General features: G+C 43.9%; 3 protein-coding genes across 9 annotated transcripts in view; all 3 read left to right on the top strand.

The window, feature by feature from the left end:
* The window catches only part of Cars1 (cysteinyl-tRNA synthetase 1), a 53,873-nt gene extending 49,039 nt beyond the window's left edge, over positions 1-4,834 (top strand). Inside the window, exons 20-23 of one of the 2 annotated variants that reach the window (XM_010635678.2) lie at positions 251-318; positions 3,306-3,365; positions 3,791-3,874; positions 4,525-4,834. In XM_010635678.2, the coding sequence (XP_010633980.1) occupies positions 251-318; positions 3,306-3,365; positions 3,791-3,874; positions 4,525-4,659 (347 nt within the window). In that variant the 3' untranslated portion in view covers positions 4,660-4,834. The remainder of the gene's footprint in view (positions 1-250; positions 319-3,305; positions 3,366-3,790; positions 3,875-4,524) is intronic. The other variant, XM_010635679.3, reaches the window with a different exon arrangement.
* Positions 4,835-8,618: 3,784 nt separating this feature from the next.
* On the top strand, positions 8,619-8,968 carry LOC104870465 (eukaryotic translation initiation factor 1-like). The gene is given in 3 exon segments (XM_033756816.1): positions 8,619-8,692; positions 8,694-8,717; positions 8,719-8,968. Coding segments are annotated over 3 exon segments (348 nt in total).
* Positions 8,969-11,589: 2,621 nt separating this feature from the next.
* Positions 11,590-25,302, top strand: part of Nap1l4 (nucleosome assembly protein 1 like 4) — a 42,373-nt gene continuing 28,660 nt past the window's right edge. For 3 of the 6 annotated variants that reach the window (XM_033756503.1, XM_010635672.3, XM_010635674.3), the window contains exons 1-3: positions 11,590-11,683; positions 21,410-21,440; positions 22,465-22,523. In XM_033756503.1, coding sequence (XP_033612394.1) covers positions 11,599-11,683; positions 21,410-21,440; positions 22,465-22,523 — 175 coding nt within the window. In that variant the 5' untranslated portion in view covers positions 11,590-11,598. Of the gene's footprint in view, positions 11,698-12,124; positions 12,329-12,732; positions 12,827-21,409; positions 21,441-22,464; positions 22,524-25,302 lie in introns of those variants that run through there. The other 3 variants (XM_010635676.3, XM_010635677.3, XM_010635675.3) reach the window with 3 other exon arrangements.

The following is a 25,302-nucleotide window of genomic DNA, read 5'->3' as shown; positions in this document are numbered from 1 at the left end:
ACACTTCATTGTTACAAAATACTTCACTGCTCTGGTGGAAGGTTTGATTTTGGGGTTTTGTTTGGAATATTGCCAGTTTGCTCCGCCTGCACCTGGTTTTGCCCGTGTGCACCATAAGGCAGGCCCCCCTCTTTCCCATGGGTGTGCAGTATGGGGACCTTGGCCTCTGGACTCAGCGGTCTGGGTGGGGCAGCCCAGCAGGGCAAACAGGTCCACAGGCCCAGAGTCTCACCTACTGTCTGCTTTTCAGGACTGCCCACAGTGGTGAAATTGGTGGACAAAGACACCTTACTGAAAGAGAGGGAAGAAAAGAAAAGGGTCAGTAAAATTAAAACAATTGAGCTTGATTTTGTTTTGTTTTTGTTTGTTTTTTGAGCAGGGTCTCACTATGTAGTTGAGACTGATGTGGAACTCACTATGTAGCACAGACTGGTCTCGAACTCACAGCAATCCTCCTACCTCAGCTTCCCAAGTGCTGGGATTATAGGCGTGAGCCACCACACTTGACTGAGCTTCATTTTGTTAGAAATGAAAATGTTGTTGGGATTATATAGTTTACTTTTTTTATTATTTAATTTTATTTATTTACTTATTTGTTTGTTTGTTTGTTTATTCGGTACTGTGGATTGAACCCAGAGCCTTCGCCCTGAGTTAAATCCCTTTTTATTTTCTGAGACAGGATCTTGCTATCACTGAGTTGCCCAGGCTGGGCTCAAATTTGTAATTGTGCTGCCTCAGCCTCTCAGAGTACTGGAATTATAAGTGTGTACCACCTCACCTGACTATAGTCTTTAAGAATTGAGCGAGCATGGTGGCATATACCTATAATCTCAGCACTGTAGGAGGCTGAGGCAGGAGCATCAAATTTCAAGCTAATCCTGGGCAACTTAGTAACTTAGCAAGACTGTCTCAAAATAAAAAATGACAACCAAAAAGGGAGGGGCTGAGGATGAGACATAGTGCAAAGGCCCTGGTTCAAATGAATGAATAAAGAATTTATATTTATGCTTTTATCTTAAAAGTCCCAGTGATAGGGCTGGGGTGTGGCTCAGTGGTAGAACACTTGCTTAGCATGTGCACCTGGCTTCCATTCCCACCACCACAGAAAAACCCAGTCCTTACAAATGTCAGAAAGAAGTCAACTTTACGATAATTATTTGGCAGTTTGGAGAATGTGTCTCCTCATAAGCGACTTCTTCTTAAATGTTATTTCCTCAGCTGAAGCAAAGTGAGTCACTTAGCAAACTGTGTGGGTTTCTCCTGGCTCTGAGCTTAGTGCCTGTGTCCCACACCCTTCCCCTTGTACCCCTTCCCCTGCCCTCCCTCCAGCACTCAGGCAAGGAAGTCTGCACACTCGAGAACCTGGGTGACCAGTCGGAGAAATGAGAGGAACAAAAGACACATCAGCTGAGCTTTTGGGCACAGCATGGGCCCTCAGGGTGAGGGTGGCAGCAGTGGAGGCAGCTGCACTCCCCAGGCCATTCAGGAACCACTGGAGAGTGACTCAAGGAGACGAGGTCGGGGGCAGCTCTCCCAGTGGGCCCTCAAAAGGGACTCAGAGTAGTTGGGTGGCAGATAGAACTGATGTTCAGGGTCAGGGAACAGAATTGAGAGTGGGTCTGGACAAGCGCCCGGCTCAGAGGCCACACTGGGTGTACAGGTCCTTCTCAAGAGGAACGCTCCTGTGACCCAGGAGAGTGAGAGCTGGAGCTCTGGAAGTTCAGGCACTTACAGTTAGGAGATTTGAAGGGGCTGGGCCCGCACCTCGAAGTTATAGTTTGGCCCCCTGGGGGAGCCCTTCTCAGCTCCCTCCTCATTTCTATAGCATTTCCTCTTTCAGCCTGTGTCCCCTCCTGGTTTGGGCTCTCAACTTCCCTCTTCAGCCAGCAAGCTTGAGCTCCTTGCAGGCCACAGTGTGGTGTAAAGTTGACCTGGGCTGGCTGTACCCTTCCTGCCAGCAGAGCCAGTTTGCCACGTCCTGCCTCCTTCCGAGAGGAGTGATTAGGATGAGCAGTTCTCTCTGCAGAGTGGCAGGTGGAGCCTCGCAGCCCTACCCTCCTGCTGTTTGCTCACCACCTCCCTTGGTGGCAGCAGCTAATGACTTCTCACACTCCATGCTGTCCAACCAGGGGACTCTCCCACAGCTGAACTGTAGAGCAGGCACCCCCAGGGCTACTTCAGCGTGCCCTGTATCCCTCGCTACAGAATTCCCAGTAGACCATAAACACTTCAACCTCAAAAAGGGAAAAAGCAGAAATCCTGAGCACACATCTCTACCTCCCGAGTTCTGAAGTTCCCCTGCCACATCTTGATGGCCAGATCACTGTCCTCACCTAACGCCAGTCCTTAACACATCCAGTGGCTCCCCTCTCCTTTCTTCTATACTCTCTCCTTCCTCCTCTCCCTCCACCTCTCAAGCTCCCCAGCCCGCCAGCCCAGCCTCTCCCTGGATCTCTGGACTTCCTGGGTTTCTTTCTGTACTATGGACTCTTGTCTTTTCTCTCCCCACAGCTTCTGTGCTGCCATCCTGTGTCCACCATAAGCCCTTGCTCACCTGCCAGGCTCCTGTGCCCACTGTCTACCTAATCACTCCATCTGGCCAGGCAGCACCTAAAGCTCAGGATGTCCATAAGGAGCTCTTCCCTGTTCACCTAGTAGCCCATGACAGGACCTCCCAGGGCAGTTTCCTTGGACCTCCCCTCCCCTGAACCTAGCCTGAAGGCTTTACTGCCCAGGCCAAGGGTTTCTCAGCTTCTCCCTATCTAGGCCTCCTTCCCCCACTGCTTGGATGTGCCTGCTGCATTGGAGCCAGATCTTGGCCTTCACTCTTGTCTCCTCTTGTCCCTTGTCTGTTTTCCCCAAGACTGCCCCCTCCCCACAGGCCCTGGCACATGCTGATTTCTGCTCTCCTCTCATCCTACCTCAGGGCCTTGCTCCTTTCTTTGTGCCTGTGACCTGCCCAAGGTTGTCCCTGGTCAACTACCATGCATAGTCACCCCCATCCCAGGCTAGGCATGTCATCCTGGTCCGTTTCTTCCCCTTGTACCTGAATCTTGTAATGTTGGTTCTGTCTGTACTGTTGCCCCTGCCCCCCAGTATCCAGAGCATGGTTGGACACCCAGAAGGCCACTGAGAATCTTGGGGAGGGAATCAGCAAGGGCCAACCACAACCAGGACACTGTGCTGCCTGAACCCATGCCTCCAGCCTGCGGCTTATCCTCTGACCATGGGTGGGCCCAGGCAGGAGTCCACCCCTGGTAGGTTGTGAGGCCAGAAGTCCATCTCAGACCTGTGCTGCTCCCTAGGTTGAAGAGGAGAAGAGGAGGAAGAAGGAGGAAGCAGCCAGAAGAAAACAAGAGCAAGAGGTGAATGTCTTCTTTGTTGGGGTAGGGCTGAGACGCTGCTTGACTCATTCCCTGTGGCTCCCTATGCCTCCTTCGGCCCAGCCAGGCACTCTGGGGACCCTCCAGGGGGTTCTCTGCTCTACCTGTATCCGCCTTTCCCTCCCAGTGCCCTGGAACCCAGGAACCAGCAAGGCAGGAGAACACGCTCCTGCAGGAGCCCTGGCAGTCTGCCTGTCATCAGAATGTTCACCGCCTCCCTGCTGTCCATAAACTTCCTGGCTCATCTTACCTCCCCTTCTTTCAGGTCCCTGCCTCACCTTCCTCACTTATCTTCTGCAGTGATCTGGGTTTCAGGGCTTGGCTGAGGTTGGGAGTGGGCATCGTGGCAACAGTGTGAAGTCTGCGTGTGCCCCTCCGTGGCCATGACTATGTATTGTATCTCCCAGGCAGCGAAGCTGGCCAAGATGAAGATTCCACCCAGTGAAATGTTCTTGTCAGAAAGCGACAAGTATTCCAAGTTTGATGAAAATGTAAGAATTCCTTCTTTGCTTTTCAGAAGTTTTTAGGCCATATTGAACTGGGGTAACATGAGTTTCCAGCTTTGGCCAAGTGTTTTCTATTCGGCAAAGATTTTAAAAGAGGTTGGGATTGTCCCGGACCTCAGTCCCCGAGCATCCTTGGGGCAAGGCTGAGTCAGGACTGTCTCTGCCAGTGAGGTGGCCAAGCTTACATCTGGCACTGGGAGTCATGGCCTGAGCCGAGGTTAGGATGACTACTGGAAATCCCAAGGTTCTACAGGGACCCTGCCACTAAGTGTCAGGCCATGGATCCTTGGCGTCTGCCTTAAGACTTTACCTCTGGCCCTTTAGGCCTCTCCTCACTTGTTCTTCGATGTATTTGCTACATACCTTCGAGCTTAGCCACCTCACAGTTGAGCGCTGGTAGGGCCTGATGAGGACAGTGTTCCTCACCCAGACCCCAGTGTGTCCAGCTCTTGTCACTCTTTCCATTCTTAGCTCCTAGAGCCAGTGCTGCAGGACCAGCATGTTGGTCCCAGAGCGGGGTGGTGGCCAGACGTGCATGCAAGTGGATGTGGCCAGGTTGGGGAAATGAGCTGATACGGGCAGAAGGGGTAGGCGGGGTGTTGGAGGATCCTGATGGTGCTATTCTGTCCTTCCAGGGGCTGCCTACACATGACACGGAGGGCAAGGAGCTGAGCAAGGGGCAGGCCAAAAAGCTGAGAAAGCTGTTCGAAGCACAGGAGAAGCTCCACAAGGATTATTTGCAGATGGTTCAGAATGGAAGCCTTCAGTGAAGAGGCACAAGGCCATATCCCAAGTCTGGCCATTCTGGACTGAGGACCTCTGCCTGGTGACGACATCCTATACTCCCGTCATGTTTACAGCTGTCCTTGGATCCTAAACTGAGAGCCATGTTCATACAGGTGCATGTCGTCAGCACTCTGAGACACTTTAATAAATTCTTCTGAACAGTGAGGCCTGCTCTGCTGTCTCTCCATCACCCTGCACACTTGGCACCTGACTGCCTGCAGCGGCTGCTTGATCAGCAGGTTGTGACAGGCACTCAGTCAGTTGAGCCAGTCCAGGAATTTCTCATTGCACATGCTGGCAGCTCTTGCTAATCTCTGCTGTGTGGGCGCAATCGGAGCTATTTGGAGTAGAAAAAAGGCTGGCTCAGCCTGGCGGATCCTGCTGGGCCCAGACAAAGGCTGCTCAGTCTGCCCTTCCCTCTGATGAATACACTCACAGCAGCTTCCAGTAGAACAGCTCCACTTTACTGCCACAGGACCAGGGCTCTGTGGGGCGGTCCCTGGCCAACTGCCAGGGCTGCCCTGGTAAGAGGGAGCCCAGGATCTGCTGGTGGGTGAGATAAGGATCTGGGCACGGCCAGGGTGTTGGTCAGCTAGTCCTGGGGGAAGGGGGGTGTACTGGCCTTAGGTTCCTGCATAGTGCTCACTGGGGCTGACAGCACGCACACAAACATGCCCTATACCCTGCTAGAGAAAAGTATAAGCAGGAGCATTAACCTGCCTCATGCTTGCAAAGATTAGTACTAGATCTGCTCCATAGGACAACAGGTGGTTGTGGGGTGGGCCTATGCGGGGAGGGTGGTGGTGCTGGCCTGAGACACACTGCCCCTTCCTTGTTATCCTACTTGTGGGGAAACTCTTGAAGACAGATGTATGTACAAGTCCGCCATGCATGTGCTACTGACTAAGGCAGTGTGGTTCAGGCACAGTGCACACCCAGCTAAGCCTACCTGTGCCTCACAGGATCTTGGGAGAGCCCACGATTACTATGGGAAACATACGCAGTAGTTTTGTTGTTAATAATATTGACAGAGTTATTTTCAAACCATTCTGAGACAAAGCAAATAGGAATATTTATGTCAGCAGTCAAGATTTTAATGTAAGAGAAAAAACATGCAAGGTGGAAAATCACTGTAGTGTTAAATATAAATATAAACTGGACAAAGCAATACAAAGCAATTCAGGGTTTTCAACAAATCACTTCCTGCCTGTGTAGCAGGCCAGTCTGAACTACATTGTGAGACCCTGTCTCAAAACAAAACAAAAAATGCTATGTTGCTCTTGATTTCAAACCTTCTTTGTAAAACTCTATAATTTTTATTTTTTATTTTTTTATTTTTATTTTTTTGGGTAGCGGAGATCGAACTTGGGACCTTGCACTTGTGAGGCAGGCGGCAGAACCACTGAGCTAAATCCCCAGCCCTTATGATTGTTATCTATTAACATTCTACAGGAGTTTTATTTCTAAGACAACCATGTCTGACCAAAAAAATAATAGCTCTCTGGTCATACTATATATTCAAGGTACTTGATATTCAGGTAAGATTATGATAGTTAAACCTACTACTCCCACTGTAATACTGGTGTAACTGATCTCTTGGGTGTTCAACAACTGAGGTTTGGAGACCAAAGCTAAAAAAAGATGACTGGGCTAAGAAGATGGCCCTTGCCCTCCAACAGCAACAAGGACCCAAAATATGAGGGCACCTTTCTACAAGATCCTACAACTCTGGTGAGTCACCCAACCTCTTGAGCAGGAAGATTGTTGCACCCCAAAAGAAAAGAGTCGACGTTCAGTGTTCAGTGTGCTAAAAAGAAGGGTCGCCACCCCCATGTCTCTCGCCATGCACTAAACTAAAATAAAAATGGATCAAAGATCTAAATATAAAAACAAACACTAGGGCTGGGGATTTAGCTCAGCGGTTTGGTGGCCTGCCTTGCAAGCGCAAAGACCCGAGTTCAATCCCTGGTACCAAAAAAAAAAACAGAAACACTAAATCTGCTGGAAGAGAGAATAGGGAGAACCCTTGAGGACATAGGGATAGGCAAAGACTTCATGAACAAAATTCAGACTGCAAAGGAAATAATACAAAGAATCAACAACTGGGATCTCAGCCTATTAGAAAGTGTTTGCACTGCCAAAGAAATCAACACCAGAGTGAAAAGACAACCCACAGAGTGGGAAAAGATTCTAGCCACTAATCCCTTAGACAAAGAATTGAAAAAAAATCACCCCCCCCAAATTTAAAGACCCAATCCAAAAGTGGCCATCTGAAATGAGCAGACACATCTCAGATGAAGAAATGCATCAGCAAATAAATATTTGAAGAAATGTTCAACATCACTGGTCATTTGAGAGATGCAAATTAAAATAACACTGAGATACCATCTCACTCCAGAAACAATGACTAATATCAAGATAGCAAGAGCTGGGTGTGGTGGCACATGCCTGTAATACCAGCACTCCAGAGGCTGAGGCAGGAGGATTGCTGTGAGTTTGAGGCCAGCCTGGGCTACGTAGTGAGTTCAGGGTCAGCCTGAACTACAAAGGGAGAGCCTGCCTCAAAAAAATAAAAAATAAATTAAAAAAAATAAAACCAACAATAAATGCTGGTGGGGATGTGGGGAAAAACAGAACTCTTCTCCACAATCGGTGGGAGTGCAGACTAGTGCAACCACCGTGGAAATCAGAAGATACCACAAAAAAACTAAGATTAGGGCTGGGGATGTAGCTCAGTGGCACCACGCCTGCCTGGCAAGTGAAAGGTCCTGAATTTGATCCCCAGTACTGAAAAACAAACAAACTAGGACTAGAGGTCCCATTTAACCCAGCTATTCCTCTTCTGCGTATCCCCCCAAAAGAATTAAAAGCATCATACCACAGTGATATATGGGCACCCATGTTTATCGAACACAGTTTGTAATAGCTACATCTTGAAAATAACCCAAATGCCCATCAACTGATGAATAAAGATGTGGTTTTTCTGTACAATGGAGTACTACTCAGCCACAAAGAAGGATAAACTTGAAGCATTTATAGCTAAAGGGATGCACTTTGTAGCTGTACTCAAGTGAAATAAATTGGACACACGTGTGCATATCGCATTGTCTCTCTAGTATAAGAAACTGAAAGTGTAAATAGGGAACAAAATGTATAATAGACAATATGAAGTAAAAAATTGTTCAAAAGGAAAGGGGAACTAGGGGAAAAGGGAAAGGAAGAAAGGAAAAATAAATGACAAAAAAGAAAAACAAACAGGTCTTTTATAAATAAGGACGGGAAAGAGAAGTTGAAGGGAGGGGAAGGGAATGGGGAAAAAAAGAATAAGATACATCATGTGAAGGTATAAATTCCCTATGTTAAACATGATCATTATGTAAATCTAAATTGCACCAATAAAATTTTTTTTTAAAAAGAGGGTCGCCAAAGATAGAAATGTCTACCATCCTTCCACAGGAAACTACTTGGTCAAGCAAGACTGTGACCCATCCTGACAGCTGACACTGACAGAGATGCTAAGAGGTTCTGTACATGGTCCCAAAAGTAACCCCATGGGTGCCTTAACTGACCTTGATACAGAGAGGGAGAGGTTAATTTTGGTTACTACAGGTCTTACCTTAACTTGGTCTTGACCATTCAGCAAAAAAGTATAATCAAAATGATACTCTATAAAAAAGAGGGCTCCAACTACTACACTGGCCCCTGCTGGCAGTCTCCAGCTACACCTGCAGCTGACCATTATTACAGTTCATGATACAGAAGCTCAGCAAGACTTCACATCCCTTAGCTAAAATTGCCCTCAAAGGACCCAGACAATGAGCCACCACCAAGGACTCAGCTGTCTCCCCTGTGAGCCCCTGCTGTCTGGGGATCCACCTCCAATCCCACCCACCTCCCCTCAGCCGCATTCCACACGCCATTTACACCCAGAACAAGGAGTCATATGCCCACTATCCAGAACCTCCACTCTTTTGACCCCTTTGCTGATTCAACTAAGGGTAATTACCTGCTTCCTGCCAGATTATATCCATCTAAGAATCCACCAGAAATGGCAGGAAGACCCTTACCACCATCCAAGGGATTGCTGATGATTACAATAAAAAGAAACTGGTGAAGGCATTTAAGAAGAAATTTGCCTGCAATGGTACTGTAATTGAGCATCCAGAATGTGGAGATGTAATCCAGCTTCAAGGGGACAAGTACAAGAACATATGTCAGTTCCTGGTAGAGACTGGACTGGCTAAGAACGATCAGCTGAAGGCTCATGGGTCTCAAGTGCTTGTGGCTCGTTGAAGCTTAAGTGAAGATTTCCTTGCAATGAGTAGACTGTCCCTTCTGATCCTTGTCACAAGGTTAAAGACCTCACAGATTCTATAATGTAACTCTTTGGGGTCCACTTTCACTTGGACTAGTGTAACTCCTTCATGCAATAAACTGAATAGAGAGCCATGCTGTCTAGTTTAGAAGTCTCTCATCTGAACAGAGCTCAAGCAGTAGGTGCCCAGCAGTGTGCAGCCTGAAATAGTAGTACTGTGATGTTTCAGCAGGGCCTCGGGACTGTGGACAGCTACATCTGGCCAGGAGCTCTTGGGGCTCCCTCCTGGGGCTCCCTCCTGGCAGAACCTAGCCCTAGAAGTTCCCCACCCAAGTGGCCCTGGTGACCCAGGAGAGCATGGGGTGAGGTGGCTTAAAGACCACAGAGCTTTCTCTCCATCTTCTTACAGCTAAAATGTGAAGGACTTTGAAACTTGTCTTCAGATAAATAATTAACATCAGGTGAAAAAAGATCTTAAAACAATTTTGAAAGATAACCTGCATGAACAGAAAGGACTAAGACTCAGACAGTTATAGTCCCCATTCCAATCCCTTAAAATTATTGTCTAAACTTAGCTCTTTCCCCCAAGTTGTCTCTCTATTCTGGTTATGTTTGGGCCATGCATTCTTTATTTCTGGGTAAAATGTGTTTCTTCCCACCTAAAGGCTGTCAAATTCCAAATGGTCATCACCCAGATGGAGCCAACAGTGAAAGTGTCTGATTCCTTTTACCACATCCACTAGATCCACTTTCTTAAGAGAGTTCCGAACCACTGAACTCTAATATCGCATCTCTCAAAAGTCCCTTAGATTCATTTTCTGGAAAAAGTTCCTGACTACTTTCCCCCCTACATGGACCCCTTTCAGCATGAAGCAACTAGATTTGTTCTTTGCCCATTCTCCCTTTAACAGCAGTTAAGAGAGGCAGCCACTCCCTACCAAATTCCTGAGTTTTAAGGAAATTATAATGCAAAATAATTAGTCTTTCTAAGATTCCAGTTCACTGTAAACACTGTGTGAAAGAACTGAGTCAGCATGAATTCCAATTGGTCACTTTGTTAAACTTCACACAGCCACCCGGGATAGGTGTCCAGTGTCATGCCTGACCTAAGTGGGGCCCTGTCAGCAAACATGTTGCCCTCCACAAACAATAGAAAACCACCAAAGGGCCATGCTGCCTTCAGTCAACAGAACAGATGGCCGTAATGAAAATTTAGGACAGGACATACGTCCTCCCAGTGCCAAAAAGTCCGGTATTATCGACACACCTACACTGACCTTACTGGGAAGGTAAGCGTTCCATTCCAGATTCCTTAGGATTACAACCCTCATCCCCAAGTCCTATAACTTCTTCTCTGGTGAATTGCTGACATCTTTCTCAATCGCAGCCTGTCTGCACCCAGATAGAATAAATCAGCCTTTTGCTCACATAAAGCCTGTGTCCAGGCGGTCTCTCGCACACTGTTTATAACATACACTAAACAAGTGATTCCCATGCCCTGCATACCTATATGTGACTCTAGACTGTGGGGCCTCAGTGACAACCCACAAGGAACCTCTCCGAGAAGTCCATGAGCTGGTCTTCCTCTTATTTCCAATGAAAACTCTCCAAACCTCCTGCTTTCTTTCACAACTTCGTTCTCCAATATTTGTGGAACAGTGAGTCTGGTACACAGGCTAACAAATTCACTGTGTGGGGCATGCCTGTAGATAGACGCTGGCCACCTCCACCAGAAGTCCTTAGGGAGGCCTTAAAAAACTTTTTATAAACTGAATATAGAATAATTTCCTTTAAAAATATCAATTAGAAATTATTCCAGAGGCAACCTCAACTGGAGAAAGGTAATGTTTCTAAAGAAATGCACAAAAAGTCAAAGACTTATATGGTGTTGAGCTTGGAGATGAGCCAGCCTCCGGAGCACCTGCCTAGGGAATCTGATCTTCCGGCTAAATCGGATGCTTTTCTACCATATGGGACATGAGGGTGGGGTCCCAGAATAGGTGGAAGGAACCCTCCAGGGAGGGACAGCAGGGCTGCTATTGCCCTGTCTAGGCTGCTGAGATACCGTGAGCTGGGTTGATGGGAAGCCAGGAGGCTGGGCCGTGTCTGGTGCAAGGAAGCAGCCGGCCCTGATATCCTCTACTGGCCTGGGGCTCGTAGTGGAGGGTGGAAACGGCCGAGAAGAGGCCAACGGGCATAGGATGGAGAGGGGGTGAACTAGGGTACAATATGTACTGGAGGCTCGAGGTTCGAGTGAGACTGCACTGGGGCTGGAGTGAAATCAAAACGCAAGTTAGGAGGCGCTGCCTCACAGCGGGAAACTGCTAGCCCAGTACACCAGCGCCGCAAATTGTAAGAAAAGAGCCACACAAAAAGGGGATAACATCAATCCCCATGCGCAGAGGAGAGCCCAGCGGCGTTGCGCTGCGCACGCCCCTTTAAAGAGGCGCAAGACGCTTCGCGCGCTGCGAAATACGTCATCATAATATTTGCATACGGCTGCCGAGCCTGAGCGCAGCGCGGCGGCCTAAATTTAGTTGACTTGCGTCGTGCTTGCCCAATCGAAGCCCGTCTTGCTAGCGAAGGGAGGAGCCAGGCGATTCAACCAATGGGCGCCTGCGTTGTTGGCGGCCACGGCGGCGCATCCCGGGAGCGAGCGGAGGTACTGCTGCCACTGCCGCAGGAGGCGCGAGGTGCGACTTGCGAGGTGCTATCGGCTAACGGCGCACTGGTCTAGCAAGCAGGGAGGAGGCTTGGCGGGAAGGGAAACCGGACTGGTTTTATGAAACATTTTAGTTAAAAAGCATGTAGACTACATGGCTAAAAAGGCAAATAATTCAATTAAAAATCAAAGGATTTTAATTATCTCTAAAGACTGTATAAATGGCCAATGAGCTCAAGGAAAGATGTCCAACATCATTAACCATTCGGGAAATGCAAATCAAAGTCATGAGGTAGCATTTCCCACCCACTAGATGGCTATAAATCAAAAAGTCAGAAATAGATCTGGATGTGTGGTGTCGCCCGTAATCCCAGCTCTAAGGAAGCGGAAGCAGGAAGATCACTAGTTTGGGGCCAGCCTGAGCGAACACAGTGAGTTCAAGGCCAGCCTGAACTCCATAGAGAGGCGCATCCCCTCCCCTTCCCTCCGCCCGCCCGGTACCCCGCTGAAGGTCAGCCGCGCTTTGTTCCCGCCTCGGCCTCCTCCCCGTTCTCCGGCGCGCACGTGCAGCTGGACACCGCGCCCCCAGCCTCGCGGAGCGCTCCAACCGGACGAACGGGACGGAGGGTCCTGCCTGTAGGACGGGTCGTGAGCCCCGGCGGCGCGACGGGTTACGGTGGGCTACGGCTTCGACAGTCGGGGTGGCAGAGGGAGAAAAGACCTCAGTGCCTCGAGAGCGAGAAGCCCTACCTCTCCCATTTCGGAGAACTTGACTAAGGGTCCTGGACTGATGTCCTGGGGGTGTTTAAGTACCGGGCAAGGTGGGCCTCGAGCTGGTTTTACTGTTAAAACCACCTTTCAGAAGAGAGGAGTTTAGCGGTCCGCACTTGCTTTATGTAGGAAAGTCCCCACCGTTTCTCGAAGTTCAGAGGTCGGAAGAGACCCATTTGTGTATTTTTGCCGATTAAGCTACTTGGTTTCCCCCCACCACACATCCCTCCTTTCTTTTCTGAAGGCTTTTTGTCGGTCCTAGCAGAGCATTACATACATGGTCACGATAAGACTTTCTACCGTCCACAGGTCTCTGTCTAAGCCCGATTAGGCGGCGGGATGACAGACCATGCTTAGTGTCTGGTAATGGCAGATTCCAACATTTATCCCTTAGGGCCCTAAGGTGCGTCGCTTCGTCTGTTGGGGTCTTTGTGGCTTCTTGGGCTTCTCTGCTTTCTCAGAGGAATGGGGGTGGTGGTGAATAGGTTGATGCTTTTTCGCCTAACTACTGTTGCCTTTTGAAACAAGTCCTACTCGTCTTAGTGCGCTTCGGTATATAAAAAACAAGCCTATGGAAGTTGTCTTGTATTAAAAATGTGCAAGTATGGCGATTAAGTAGTTGGCCCTGAAAAGTTAAGTACAATATTTTTAAGTTACTGCTTTCTTGCAGTAGTAAGACTATACTTCTGAATGACTAACCGCTTCCTACACACCAGGGGCTCCTCTCAGCTCTCTGCATGTATTAAGTCATGTCATACTAATTAATCTATGCAGTTTAAATAGCTGTCCCTTACCTGAAATGCTTGGGACCCAAAGTGTTTCCGATTTTGGAGTTTTTCAAGTTTTGAAATATTTACATAGACTTAAGAGATGAGCTTCCTTAATCTGGAAATTCGAAATCTGACAATGCTGAAAAAATTACAGGTTTTGAAGTGTTTAAGATTTTTGGTGTAGGAATCCTCAAACCTGTATTGTTTCTCATTTTGTGGCTGGGGAAACTGAGGCCCTGAGATGTTAATGTAATGAATTACCCAAGATGACAGAGCTTGGATTAAAACCCTTATAGTTTTAACTTTGTCTAGATTTCCTGCTTCTTCCGAGGAAATGAAAAGTTGCAATGGGGCATGCATTAATATAATCTCAGCAGTGGTTTATAATCCTAGAGGCCTAGAATCCCAGTCCTTGGGAGGCTGAGTCAGGAGGAGCACTGCGAGTTCAAGGCCAGCCTGGGCTATATAGTTGGAGGCCAGCCTGGATTATATAGCTTCAAAGCAATAACGACAAAAAGATTTTAAGGGGAAATTACATTATCTTTATTGTACTGAGCCTAACTGAACTCTGGCTTTTGAGGACTTGAGTTGGATGATCTTTTTATTTTATAATTCCCTTGTCTCCTAGAACGCTAAATGCTTCCCATGAGTTCATGCATCATTTTAACACTGTTGCTGTCTTAGCTGTTATTATTCACTATTTGCAATCTTTTTTTCTGATCTGGTTTGGAAGTTCTGTTATCTGTGCCATTGGATATAACAGCTGAACACTCATCTTTAGATTTTTTTTTTTGACACTGGGGATTGAATTTGGGACCTTGTGCTTATGAAGCAGGCAGTGCTAGATTTTGTTTTACTAGCTTTGAATATACTATTTTTTCAAAGTGAATTTGAGTAGTAAATGGAAGAATTGGTCTCGTTATTTGCAATAGCCAGTTTCATCATTTTTAGATTTGATAACCTTGATCACTTGATTTCTGAAAAGAATACATTGTGTTTCAGGATTTTTGTCTTCAGAACACACAGGGTATAATGGCTTTGTGATAGCCATTTAGATGATCAGACTTACCTGTGGAATTTTGGGGAAATTTTTTTTTTCCAAATAGGGTATACGTTGCCTATGGTGGGTTTGAACTCATAATCCTCCTGCCTCAGTCTCCCATAATGCTGGGATTCGGGCACCTCCAACACCGCCCAGAATTACTTCCTTTTAGAGATTCTTTTCTTCTTTTCCTTTGGTATGTACAGTTTAAAACCTGTTTTGGTAAGTTTGCATTGTTCTTACAGAAATTTTGCCAGAGAACCTAAAATTTTTGTTTGGGGAGAAGGCCTAAGGGCCGTCAGCTGTATGAAATGCAGTGGCAGAATGCTGTTTGGATCCATCCTTCCGGTGATAGCCTATGCCTGAATAAATAATAAGCCAGCAGCAATGAGCTTGTTGAGCCTTTAGGCTGAGCTTTTTGGCCAAAGAGCACTTTTTTGTTCAAAGGGAAGTTGGCACCTGCCTGTAATCCCAGCAAACCCAGAGCTGAGGCAGGAGATTAGCAAATTCAATGCTTGCCTGGTCAATTTAGCAAGACTTTTCACAGTGAAAAGGGCTAGCTGGGTTAGCCTGCTATGGTGGTTCATACTTGTAGTCCCAGCACTCTGGGAGACTAGGCAAAAGGGTTGTAAATTCAAGCCCAGCCTGGGCAACTTAGAAGCTGTCTCAAAATTTTAAAAGGGCTGGGAATGTAGTGTAGCACAAGAAGAAGAAGAAGAAGAAGAAGAAGAAGAAGAAGAAGAAAAAAAAAAAATGCATTGTTTAGGTATCTGAAATAAAAGGCCAGTTCTAGTTTTGACTCTTCTGCCACTGTAGTGATGGAAAGGAGCTGATACGAATTGCAGGAAACCACTCTTCCAACCCTCTCCTTAGCAAATTGAAGCCTCCTCAAACTTCAGTTGTGAGATTTGTCTTAGAGCACATATAGTTGATTACTGGGAAATCTTATTAGTCAGTAGTGTTTTGTGTTTGTTAAAGACTTTTTTTGAGGCAGGAACTCCCTTTGTAGTTCAGGCTGGCCCAGAACTCTCTGTGTAGGCTGGCCTTGAATTCATGCCTCCGCCTCCCTAGTACGGGGAACACAGATGTGTGCCGCCATGCCTGGCTCTGTTAAAGACATTTTTAAGAAATGTTTTTGATGATACAGATGTTTTCATCTGGCAGTCATTGGTTTTTCCATTTTGCCCACTAAAGAGGAAGCCCAACTTGTTTATTTGGCTTGCTGTTGAATTTTAAATTTTGTTGAGTATTAATAAAAGGAGGGGCATTGTGTTTGTAATATGAAAACTACAGAAGATGGCTTTGTGAACTTTACCTTTTGATCTTGACTGTTCTCTGTGTAGTCTTAAATTTCCTCTTACTCTGCTAAGTTTACTCTCATAACTAAATGTGCTTCCATGCTGCACCCAGGGGAAAACCTGTTCAGAAACAAGGTGAGGTGATTTGTTTAGTAGTTTATGGTAGAAAAGATGGGTTCTGCATTTTATGTATAGAGTATAATCTAAAATAGTAGTCTTTACTCAGTTATTGCAGAGTAGCTTTTAGGGCCTGGTATCTGTTTACTCATTCACAAGCTCATTCACTAATGAGCCTCATCCGTGTGGGGCACAAATCTGGGTACTGCAGGTGCCCACTGAATAAAACAGACAAAAGGCCTTGCTCTTGTTGCTGATGTGGGAAACAGAGAAGCAAGTTAGATAGTGGAAGTTGCTTTAATGAAAAAAATAGAGAGGAGTGAGGTCTTTGGTTACTTGTAATTTGAAATAGGATAGTGTGGGCTCTATAAAGACATTGAAGACCTTTGAGTTAAGATGATAAATGTATAAAAACAGGCTTTATGAAGTATGACCACACTGCCCAGCTTACACTTTTGTCTCTCAAAAGTGGTTTGATTTGAAATTATATAGTTACATTAGCTATAGACTAAAGGTTTTCAGTTACAAATTAGGATTTTTTTTTTTTTTTTTTTTTTTTTTTTTTTTGTGGTACCGGGGATTGAACTTGGGAAAATTAGGAATTTTGTTGGATGTATTGGTGCATGCTTGCAGTCCCAGCTTTTGGGAGGCTAGAGGTAGGAGGATGACTGCAAGTTCAAGGCCTGCCTATGGTACATAGTGAGTTCAAGACCAGCCTGAAGTACATAGTAAGGACCTGTCCTGAAAACAAACAAAAAATATTTTTAAATTATATTGGAAAATTTGTTGCAACCTAAAAAAAATGTTTTCCTCCATGAAAACAGCATCTTTGGGGTAAATGGAAATTAATAGGATTTTTGTAGGGTCCCGCAGCAATTAAAAGCAGAACATTGAACCTGGGAGGGAACCTGAACTGTTACATTCTTTTGAAAACTGAGACTATTGTTTTGCCTGATGTCCCTTTAATATTCTAACTTGATTACCATGTATTTATTTTTATTTTGTTTTTTGAGACAGTGTTCTCTCATAACATGTAGTGTCCAGGTGAGCTGCAAATGCGAATTAGTCCGCCTGCTTCTCGAGTGCTGAAATTACAGGTGTGCACCACCACACCTGGACACCTTTTATTTAAGCTATACATGGTACATGGCATGATGTATTTATTTATGTATTTATTTGCAGTACTGGGAATTGAACCCTGGACCTTGGGCCTGCTAGCACTCTGTCACCAAGCCACATCCTAAGCCCCTTTTAGAATTGTACTTTTAACACAGCCTCAAACTTACCATTCTCCTGCTTCAGCCTTCTAGTACCTAGAATTAAAGGCATACACGCTGCCCCTCCCCTACATGATGTTTTGAAGTAACTAGAGATGAAGATGGCTAAATCAAGCTAATTAACATAAGCATTACCTCCCTTACCATGTTTGAGTGTTGAGAACACTTGATCTCTTCTCAGGGATTCTCACATACACAGTATATTGTTATTAACCACAGCTACCCAGTTGTAGCCTGGTAGATTTCTTGGTTTCTTTTGTTGCTTTGTTTACCGTTTGATTTTAGTTTTTTGAGACAGCCTCTTATTATGTAGCCCAGGCTGACCTTGAACTCAGCTATCCTCCTGGCTCAACCTCCTGAATACTGAGATTATTCTAGGTGTTTGTCACCACACTCACATTCTTGATTCCTTTTGAACCTTGCTGGCAAGTCTTGGAACTGTGTCTTCTTGAAACTGACATTAAATTTGTCATTCCAACTTTTTTTTGTGTGTGTTGGAACTTGAACTCAGGACCTTACCTTTGGCAGGCAGGCACATCATCACTGAGCTAAATCCCTGGTCCCTACATTCCAACATTTAAAATAAATGCGTGTTATATGCACACCCATGTTTATAACAAAACAGTTTGTAATAGCTAAAGCTTGGAAATAGCCCATTTGCCTATCAGTTGGAGACTGGATAAAGAAGATGTGGTTTTTTTATTAAATGGAATACTACTCAGCCATAAAGAATGAGAAATTAGAGTCATTCATAGGAAAATGGATGCATATTGAGGATATACTCTTAAGTGAAATAAGTCCCACGTGTAAATACTGAATAGTTGCTCTGGTGTGAAAAACTATAATTGTAAATAAGATCCTAATGGTATAGTTGACAATGTGAAATAGGAAGAAATGGGCTAAAGGTGTAGGGAAAGGAAATAAGGGAAAAGAAAAAAAATATAAGAAAATGAAAAAGTGTAAATAATGTTTTTGTAAATAGGGAAGTGAGGAGGGGGTGAAGGGAGGGCAGGGGAATGGGGAAAAAATGAGCACCAAGACCTGTCATGTAAAGGTACAAGATCTCAATGATGAATGTAACTGTACTGTATGCCTAAAATGTACCATTAAACTCAAATGAGAAGGAAAAAAAAAAAAGTACACAATAGCTGAAACCCCCCAAAAAAAGATGTTTATTTTTCTCAAGCTTGCAAATTTCATAGTTCTTCATAACTTTCTATTTAAACAGTGTTAGGGATTGCTAAATAAAGGTAAATAATTTGTGGTGATGAAATACGACTAATTGAACTCTTACCTTGTTTATAAGGTGTCACCACTGTACGTTTTCCCTTGTTCAAGCCCAGATCAAAACCACATTGTTCATAATCCATGTTTGTTTTGTCCTGGGGATTGAGTTCTAGGTTGATTTGTTGGTTTTTAAAATTATTTTCCTTCCCACTGTTTAAATTCATTTTTTCTCTTTCTTTTCTTGATTTAGTACATTGTAGTTGTGATCATTGTGTCAGTTTTTACTCAAGTGCCTTGCATTAAATCACAAAGTATAGTCTTAAACAGCGCATATCTTCACATAGATGAAAATGAATATTGGAGGAGTCTAGAAGTTAGAGTAGGTGTCATATGGAAAGGTGAGTCTGTTTGGCCTTTGTCTAGAGATAGGTGTTTGTGCATTTAGAATACTTACTATGCAGGAGCACATACTCTGTGGCTGCGTAGTGAACAGAATAGAAAGGGAAGATTTTCATCCAGGTATGTATTTGCTTATTTCAGTACTAGGGATTGAACCCCTGCTCTAGCAATGAATTTGTGGTTTTTCTCCTATCTCCCAGAGTGCTAGGATTACATACTACAGCACCACACTCACCTGGCTGGCTTTCTGGTTTTTTCTTTCTTTCTTTCTTTATAATGTTTAAGTTTTGTGACAGATTCTTGCTAAGTTGCCCAGGCTGGCCTTGAATTCACCATTCTCCTCCCCTAGCCTCCTGAACAGCTGAGAGTACAGGTGTATACACTATGCCCAGTTTCATTCTTTTCAGACACAGTGAACTTCTTTCATGGGACTCTGACCAAACTGGGATTCTAACCCTGCTGGAGCTAGTAGCAAAATCTTTGATTGAGCAGGTAGAAGCAGCAAGGGGTAAAGAGATGAGGCAGTAAAGAGTGACAGTACAGAGATGTTAGAAGGATCTGGATTTGGGACCCATTTCCGCATCTTGTTAGCCATGTAACAGACTAGGGCCTCAGCTTCCACACTTATAAACTGAGGTTAATCCCTCCTTGGTTGAGCTCATGTGAATGTAAAACAGTACTTGGTACATCACCTAAGAAGTGTTGGAAACTAAGATGTGACCTTATTGGTAATATTGATTTGTTGGTGAAAATGACTCTATTAAACAGGCTGTGGTAGTTACTTTCACTGGCAGAGTAGTGGGCAACAATTAGTGTGTGCGTAGTCTAGGGAAGGTGCTTTTGGGTGTATATTAGGCAGTGGAGAGATTTAATTTTGTTGCTAAAGTGTAGATGATTCCAATGCAAAACCAGTTTGGCAGTATGAGGACCCACTCATAACTCTGTCAGACAGTGAAGTGCTACTTATTAATGCCATATAAATTAAAGAATAACTGAAGGGTGGAAAGGCTTATTAAACTAAGATGTTCACAGAGACCATTGCCAAAAGTGTTATCATAGAAAACCCCCACATCATTGTTTCCCAACTGGCAAATGGCGTGTTCACTCAGAATTTTGTTCTCAAATGTAGTTACTATGAAGATCTACCCATTTCACCGCTTGCATTTATAATATGAGAAAACAGGCGCATTATCAGCTTGGGAGCCCCTGATTGCAGCAGAAGGAGCATTGGAAATAGAGTGGTGAGGTGGGCAGGCTAAAGAGTGTAGGAATTTGGATCCCATGTGGTATGAATTTAGACTCTGCATAAAGTGATGGTGACCATCAAAGGGTTTTTATTTTTTAAAACAAATTAGTATTTATTTATAGTTGGAGGGTTTTAAAAATCTCACTTGAGATGGAACTAGGCTTGGCTGCTATGGTGGTGGTGTGGGAATAGCCAGAACTGTCTTATGAAAAAGACAATATAATATTTCTGTAGTATTTTTGCATATTTTGAAACAATAAAAAAATCTAATACAAAAGAAAATACACTTGAATTAAATACAAAACAATTGTAGATTGCCCTTTTGTTGTCATCATTGTCTTTGGGAGTGGGGGCAGAGTCTTGCTATATATGGAGTCCAGTCTGGCCTCAAACTTTTGATTCTCCTACTTCATCCTCCCATTTGCTAGGTTTACAGGTGTGTACCACCACCACACCCAACTCATGGATCATAAATTCTAATTGGAGTTATTTTTCAAAAATACAAGTTTCTTGTTCTGTATTTCCATAAAGCTTTGTGGGTGAGTGGTTTGGGCTTTGCTTAGATACTGAGAATGAGACAGTAGGCAGGTTTCAGCTGGAACAGCAGTCTCAGAAGAAGCGCTGCAGTGTTGTCACATGCATGAGTATAAAAAACCCCTAACCCACTTCAGACACAGCACACAGAAGGCCCTTTGAAGCAATGCATTTAGGTGCTACCTTGAATGCATTGAGATCAGTTTTTAAAATTTTGTTGTCAAGTTTTTTCATTTAAGAAATACTAAGAATTAAATAACTGATTTTTTTAATTCATTAATTTTATTAGTACATTTTAGGTGATAACTTTTGTTTTAAAAGCACCCTAGAATCCATCTTTGTTATTCGTACGTAGAAAATTGCCTAATTCTACCACCAGGGATAATCTGGAGTTGTTTGTTTGTTTGTTTGTTTGTGTTTTGGTTGAGACAGGGCCTTGCTGGTCTCAAACTCACTATGTAGTCCAGGCTGGCCTCAAACTCCCAGTAATCCTCCTTCCTCAGCCTCCTGAGTGCTGGGATTACAGGTGTGCACCACCATACCCAATGAGATAATTTATTTAAATGTCTTATAAAAGTGGATCATATTGAGTGTATTATGTAATTTTTACACAGTAGTACATCTTCAGCATAGTAGTAATAAAAGATACAAAATGAGCAGATAAAAGCAGAGTATCGCTCTGTGGGTTAGTTTGGGCAATAGTGTAAACACTGGTTGCTTTGAATTGCTCTAAAATAACTGGACTAGCATTACTAAATGTTCTGCTAAATTTATGATAGAGGTAAGACAACTTTGAATTGATGTTGTGAAATCTGGTCATTTTAGGGCTAGTAATAGATTTTATGAGTAAAATTTTGCTTGTAATTGTATAGATCTTATGTGTAATAACATTTAATGAATGGTGATAACTGTGTATGTAAGTAACACTAGGCAAGATCTGGGACATTTCATCCACCCAGAAAGGTCTATCCAGCCCCTTCTAGTATATTTCCATCCCTCACATGATCAGTTTGAATAATACATCTAAGTAAGTGTTTTTGTTTGTGAATATAATTGTAATTCTTTTTAATTTATAGGGGATAAAAGCATTCAGATGGCAGATAACAGGTAAGCCAAAATGAACTTTGTGTATTGGAGTTTTAAAATGTAGTTGGCAAGCAAGAGCCAGGCTATATTTCAGAAAACTTTAGAATCAAAATTAAGTGTATTTGTTGAGCGTAGTGACATATGCCTATAATCTCAGCACTCAGGAGGTTGAGGCAGGAGAATTGCTGCAAGTTTGAGGCCAACCTAGGGTGCATATCGAGTTGAAAGCTGATTAGAACTACATGGCAAGACTTTGTCTTATAAAAAAAAAAAAGTTCGTTGAAAGTGTAGCTGATGCCTGTTTTGTGTGTAAATATCTGAGTTGGTAAAGAAATTGCTTCCACTTCAGAGGTGAACATTGTGCTTGTAAACCATGGAAAACAGTCATTTTGTTTCCCAGGTTTTAACCCTACCTCCATCCTCCCTGGAAAGAGTTACGTAAGTAACTCGATGTAACCATCAGTGGTCAAAGGAAAGATTTTTTTTTTTTTTTTTTTGTAGATTGTTCAAGGTCAGTATTGGTTTTTCATTTTCTTTGATGTTTATTTTTCATAAGGAAGGTATGTTTGAGCAGTTTTCTCATGAAAACTCTGAGGGCTGTTTTCATTGAGCTCCATTGTGTTTGCAGCCTGTATCACTGACTTTCAGAGGGCAGAGGGCACTGTGGACACTGCTTGATCACCTGAGCAGCTGATCATGTAATATCATGTTGATTGGTTTGGTTTAAGGGCTAGAAGAAGACATTTGAGGAAGGAGGTTGTAGAAATAAAGACAGAAGCTTTGACAAAGCTTGCAAATAGAACCATCAGGGCAGCCTATATGTTGGATGACAGGGGTTGCTGAGTGGTACTTTTGTTTTGTTTTTTCCAGAGCAGGAAGGGAAGTCTCTCTTAGGTAACAGACATGCGTGTCTGTGTTCTCTTAGATATAAATCTGAAGTCACTGTAGAGAGATCCTTCTTAATACAGTATATTGAAGAAATTAGAAAAGTATTCACTTACCTTTTTTCTTTTGGAACTTTATGGTAATACTTTTAAACTCTTAGTTTTTCAGATGGGGCTCCTGCAGATTCTGTGAAAGCTGCTAAAAATGCAAGTAACACAGGTCAGTTCTCTGCATGTAAAACAGCAGTTGGAGAGTTTGTGTACAGGGTAGGGAGTCTGCTCTCTGGAATATTTATTATAGTAATAAACTAGTAAGGGATTTCAGTCCTTCAAAGATTCAAGGATGAAAATCAGTATCCCATTTAGGTGTTTTGGTTTTGTTTTTTTTTTGGTTTTTGGTACTGGGGATTGAACTCAAGATCTTGTGCTTGTGAGAGGCAGGTGGCGACACCACTGAGCTAAATCCCTGGCCCTAGAAATGTTTTTATGATACCTGTATTAGTTACCTTCACATCACTGGGACAAACTACCTGATATACACAATTTAAAGGAAAAAAGGTTTATTTTGGCTAATGGTTTTAGTGGTTTTGGTTCAGGATTGACTGACTCCAAAACAGAAACAGCATGGAAGAGGAAAACATGAGAGCCCGGAAGCAGAGATCAGGGAAAGAGCCAGAGAAAACATACACCCTTCAAAAGTACACCCCCATTGACCTCCTGCTCCCACTTGGTCCCACCTCATAATGGCCCATCCAGCTATGCAGCTATCAGTGAGTTATGCGTTGATGTACTTAGCACCCCCACACTCTAGTCACGTCTTTGAGTGTCTTCTAAACAAAGTTGACAGTTGAGGTTGACCATCGTGGTATGAAATTCACATTCTAAAAGTGCAGAGACTAGTGCACGTCCTTGTACCTGTCCTCACTTGGCTTGGGCATCGAAACATGAGTATTCTTCATCTGTGCCCTTAACATTCATCCTTTCCCCTGTTTCTTTTAACACCAGTCCCAGATACGTCATTGTATTCATAAATTCACAGGTGAGATGTGTTTCCTCATTAAGAAATATATATCTCCCCAACTATCTGAAAGCAAGTTGTGTGTGTGTGTATAGTTTTTTTCCCCCTGAAACAATTAATACAAATGACCTAAAAGATGGAATGAAGGCTGGGCGTGGTGGCGCATACCTGTAATCCCAGCACTCAGGAGGCTGAGGCAGGAGGATCACCATGAGTTCGAGACCAGCCTGGGCTACAGAGTGAGTTCCAGGAGCTCGAGACCAGCCTGGACTACATAGTGAGTTCCAGGTCAGTCTCAACTACATAGTGAGACCCTGTCTCAAAAAACAAAAAACAAAACAAAACAAAAAGGGATGAATACTTAGAACCACAGTGCTATCACCACAACCAAGAAACTTAACTTCAATACATTGCTACTATCTGATGCCCATACAGTATTTCCCTGGTTTTCTTAGCAGTTCTTTTCACCCCACACCTAAGTCTTAAGAATTATTCAATGACCATGAATTGTGATTAGTTACATCTCTTGTTCTAGCTTCATCTCTCCACTTTTACCATCACTGTGGGCCTTGTCTAGAATGTCTACAGTCAGGTTTTGTCTGGGTATTTCCTCTTCATGATGCAGCATATTAGGTACATTAGGAGGCCCATGGTATTAGCTTGGCCCTTTACTAGGGACTCTGGGGTTTAATTTAGTTATGACGGTGTCTGTCAGACTTCTTTGACCTTGCAGCAGTCTTTTGGGCAGAAGTAGCTATCTCCTTCACTTCTTCACATTCAGTGATATTCTTGCAGACTCAGTAATGTTTGTGGTTGCAAAAGAGTGCCTTTCCAATTCCACCAGTTCTATTGCACATCACCTACTTTTAAAGAGCACACCCTCCCTTGTTAGTGTCATGTGGGCTTGTGTGTTACTTTATTCAGTGTGTTTTCAATTGCATGTGCAGATTGTCCTGTTGTGCTGCTGGCGTCCCTACAAATTGGACTCTTAAGTCCTTACCTCCATCAGGCTTTAGGTACCTCTAGCTTTGTAGCATAACGTGGTGTTCTGTTTCACTTGGACTTTTCTTACCTCAAACCCAGTATCCAAGTATCAAAGAAGCTTGTTCCTTTTGGTAAAGACTGATAACTAGAAATTAGAATATAGATGCTAATTCACTGTTTTTAGTCCCCTTTCAGTGGACAGAGGTAGAGATGTGCTTGTTGTATATGCATGTAGTAATAAGTTGTATATGATATACAGTTTCATATGTGCATTGATGTGCATACACAGTGTCTCATATTAGTGGTTGTATTCAAATTGAGTACTTATTTGGTATTTGGCTTACCCGAATGATATCAGATCTTCCAAATATTACTGCCTCTTGAAAAGGAAGGGCACTGTGTTTGAGTTTCTGTATTCTGTCGTCACAAGGGAAATTGTTTGACAGACATTTCAAAGTTTTCTATGAACTAGGTAAATATTGCCCCACTCCATTGATTCACGTGAGTGAAAGACAGTTTCTGTCCTCCCAGTGTTGTTTTTTGAGAGACACACCCAAATACAAACTGAATAGAAGTCTAGTACAGTGGTGTAGAAGCTGTCGGGACAGAGTGGTCAGGGAATGCTTCCTAGAGGAAGTAGTTGAGAGGAAAAGGCAGAAGTGAGAAGCACGAGCAAAAGAAACTTGAAAGTACAGTGTAGACAGCAAGCTGATGTGAGGAGCCTTTGCTGAACTGAGAAGTGAGTGAGGGTACAAGTGGACAGATGTGGTTTTACTTTGAGAAGCTGAGCTCATCCCTGTCGTTGGCTTCTGGACACCACAGCCTTATTTGGGTAGGGGATAGGTAATCAGACCACCTGAGCTTGGCAAGTATATCAGTACCTTCTTCAGTCTTGAGGTCAGGGCTTAGCTACAAGCAAGAACCAAGAGTCTAGGTACCTCTAGCTTTGTAACATAATGTAGCTTAGCTACGTTTGTAGCATAGCTTTGTAGCCACC

This window comes from Fukomys damarensis, unplaced genomic scaffold (genome assembly GCF_012274545.1).
Source record: "Fukomys damarensis isolate Sample0158 unplaced genomic scaffold, DMR_v1.0_HiC HiC_scaffold_27, whole genome shotgun sequence".
Classification (NCBI taxonomy): Eukaryota; Metazoa; Chordata; class Mammalia; order Rodentia; family Bathyergidae; genus Fukomys; species Fukomys damarensis.
This window is presented reverse-complemented; position numbering and strand designations above follow the sequence as displayed.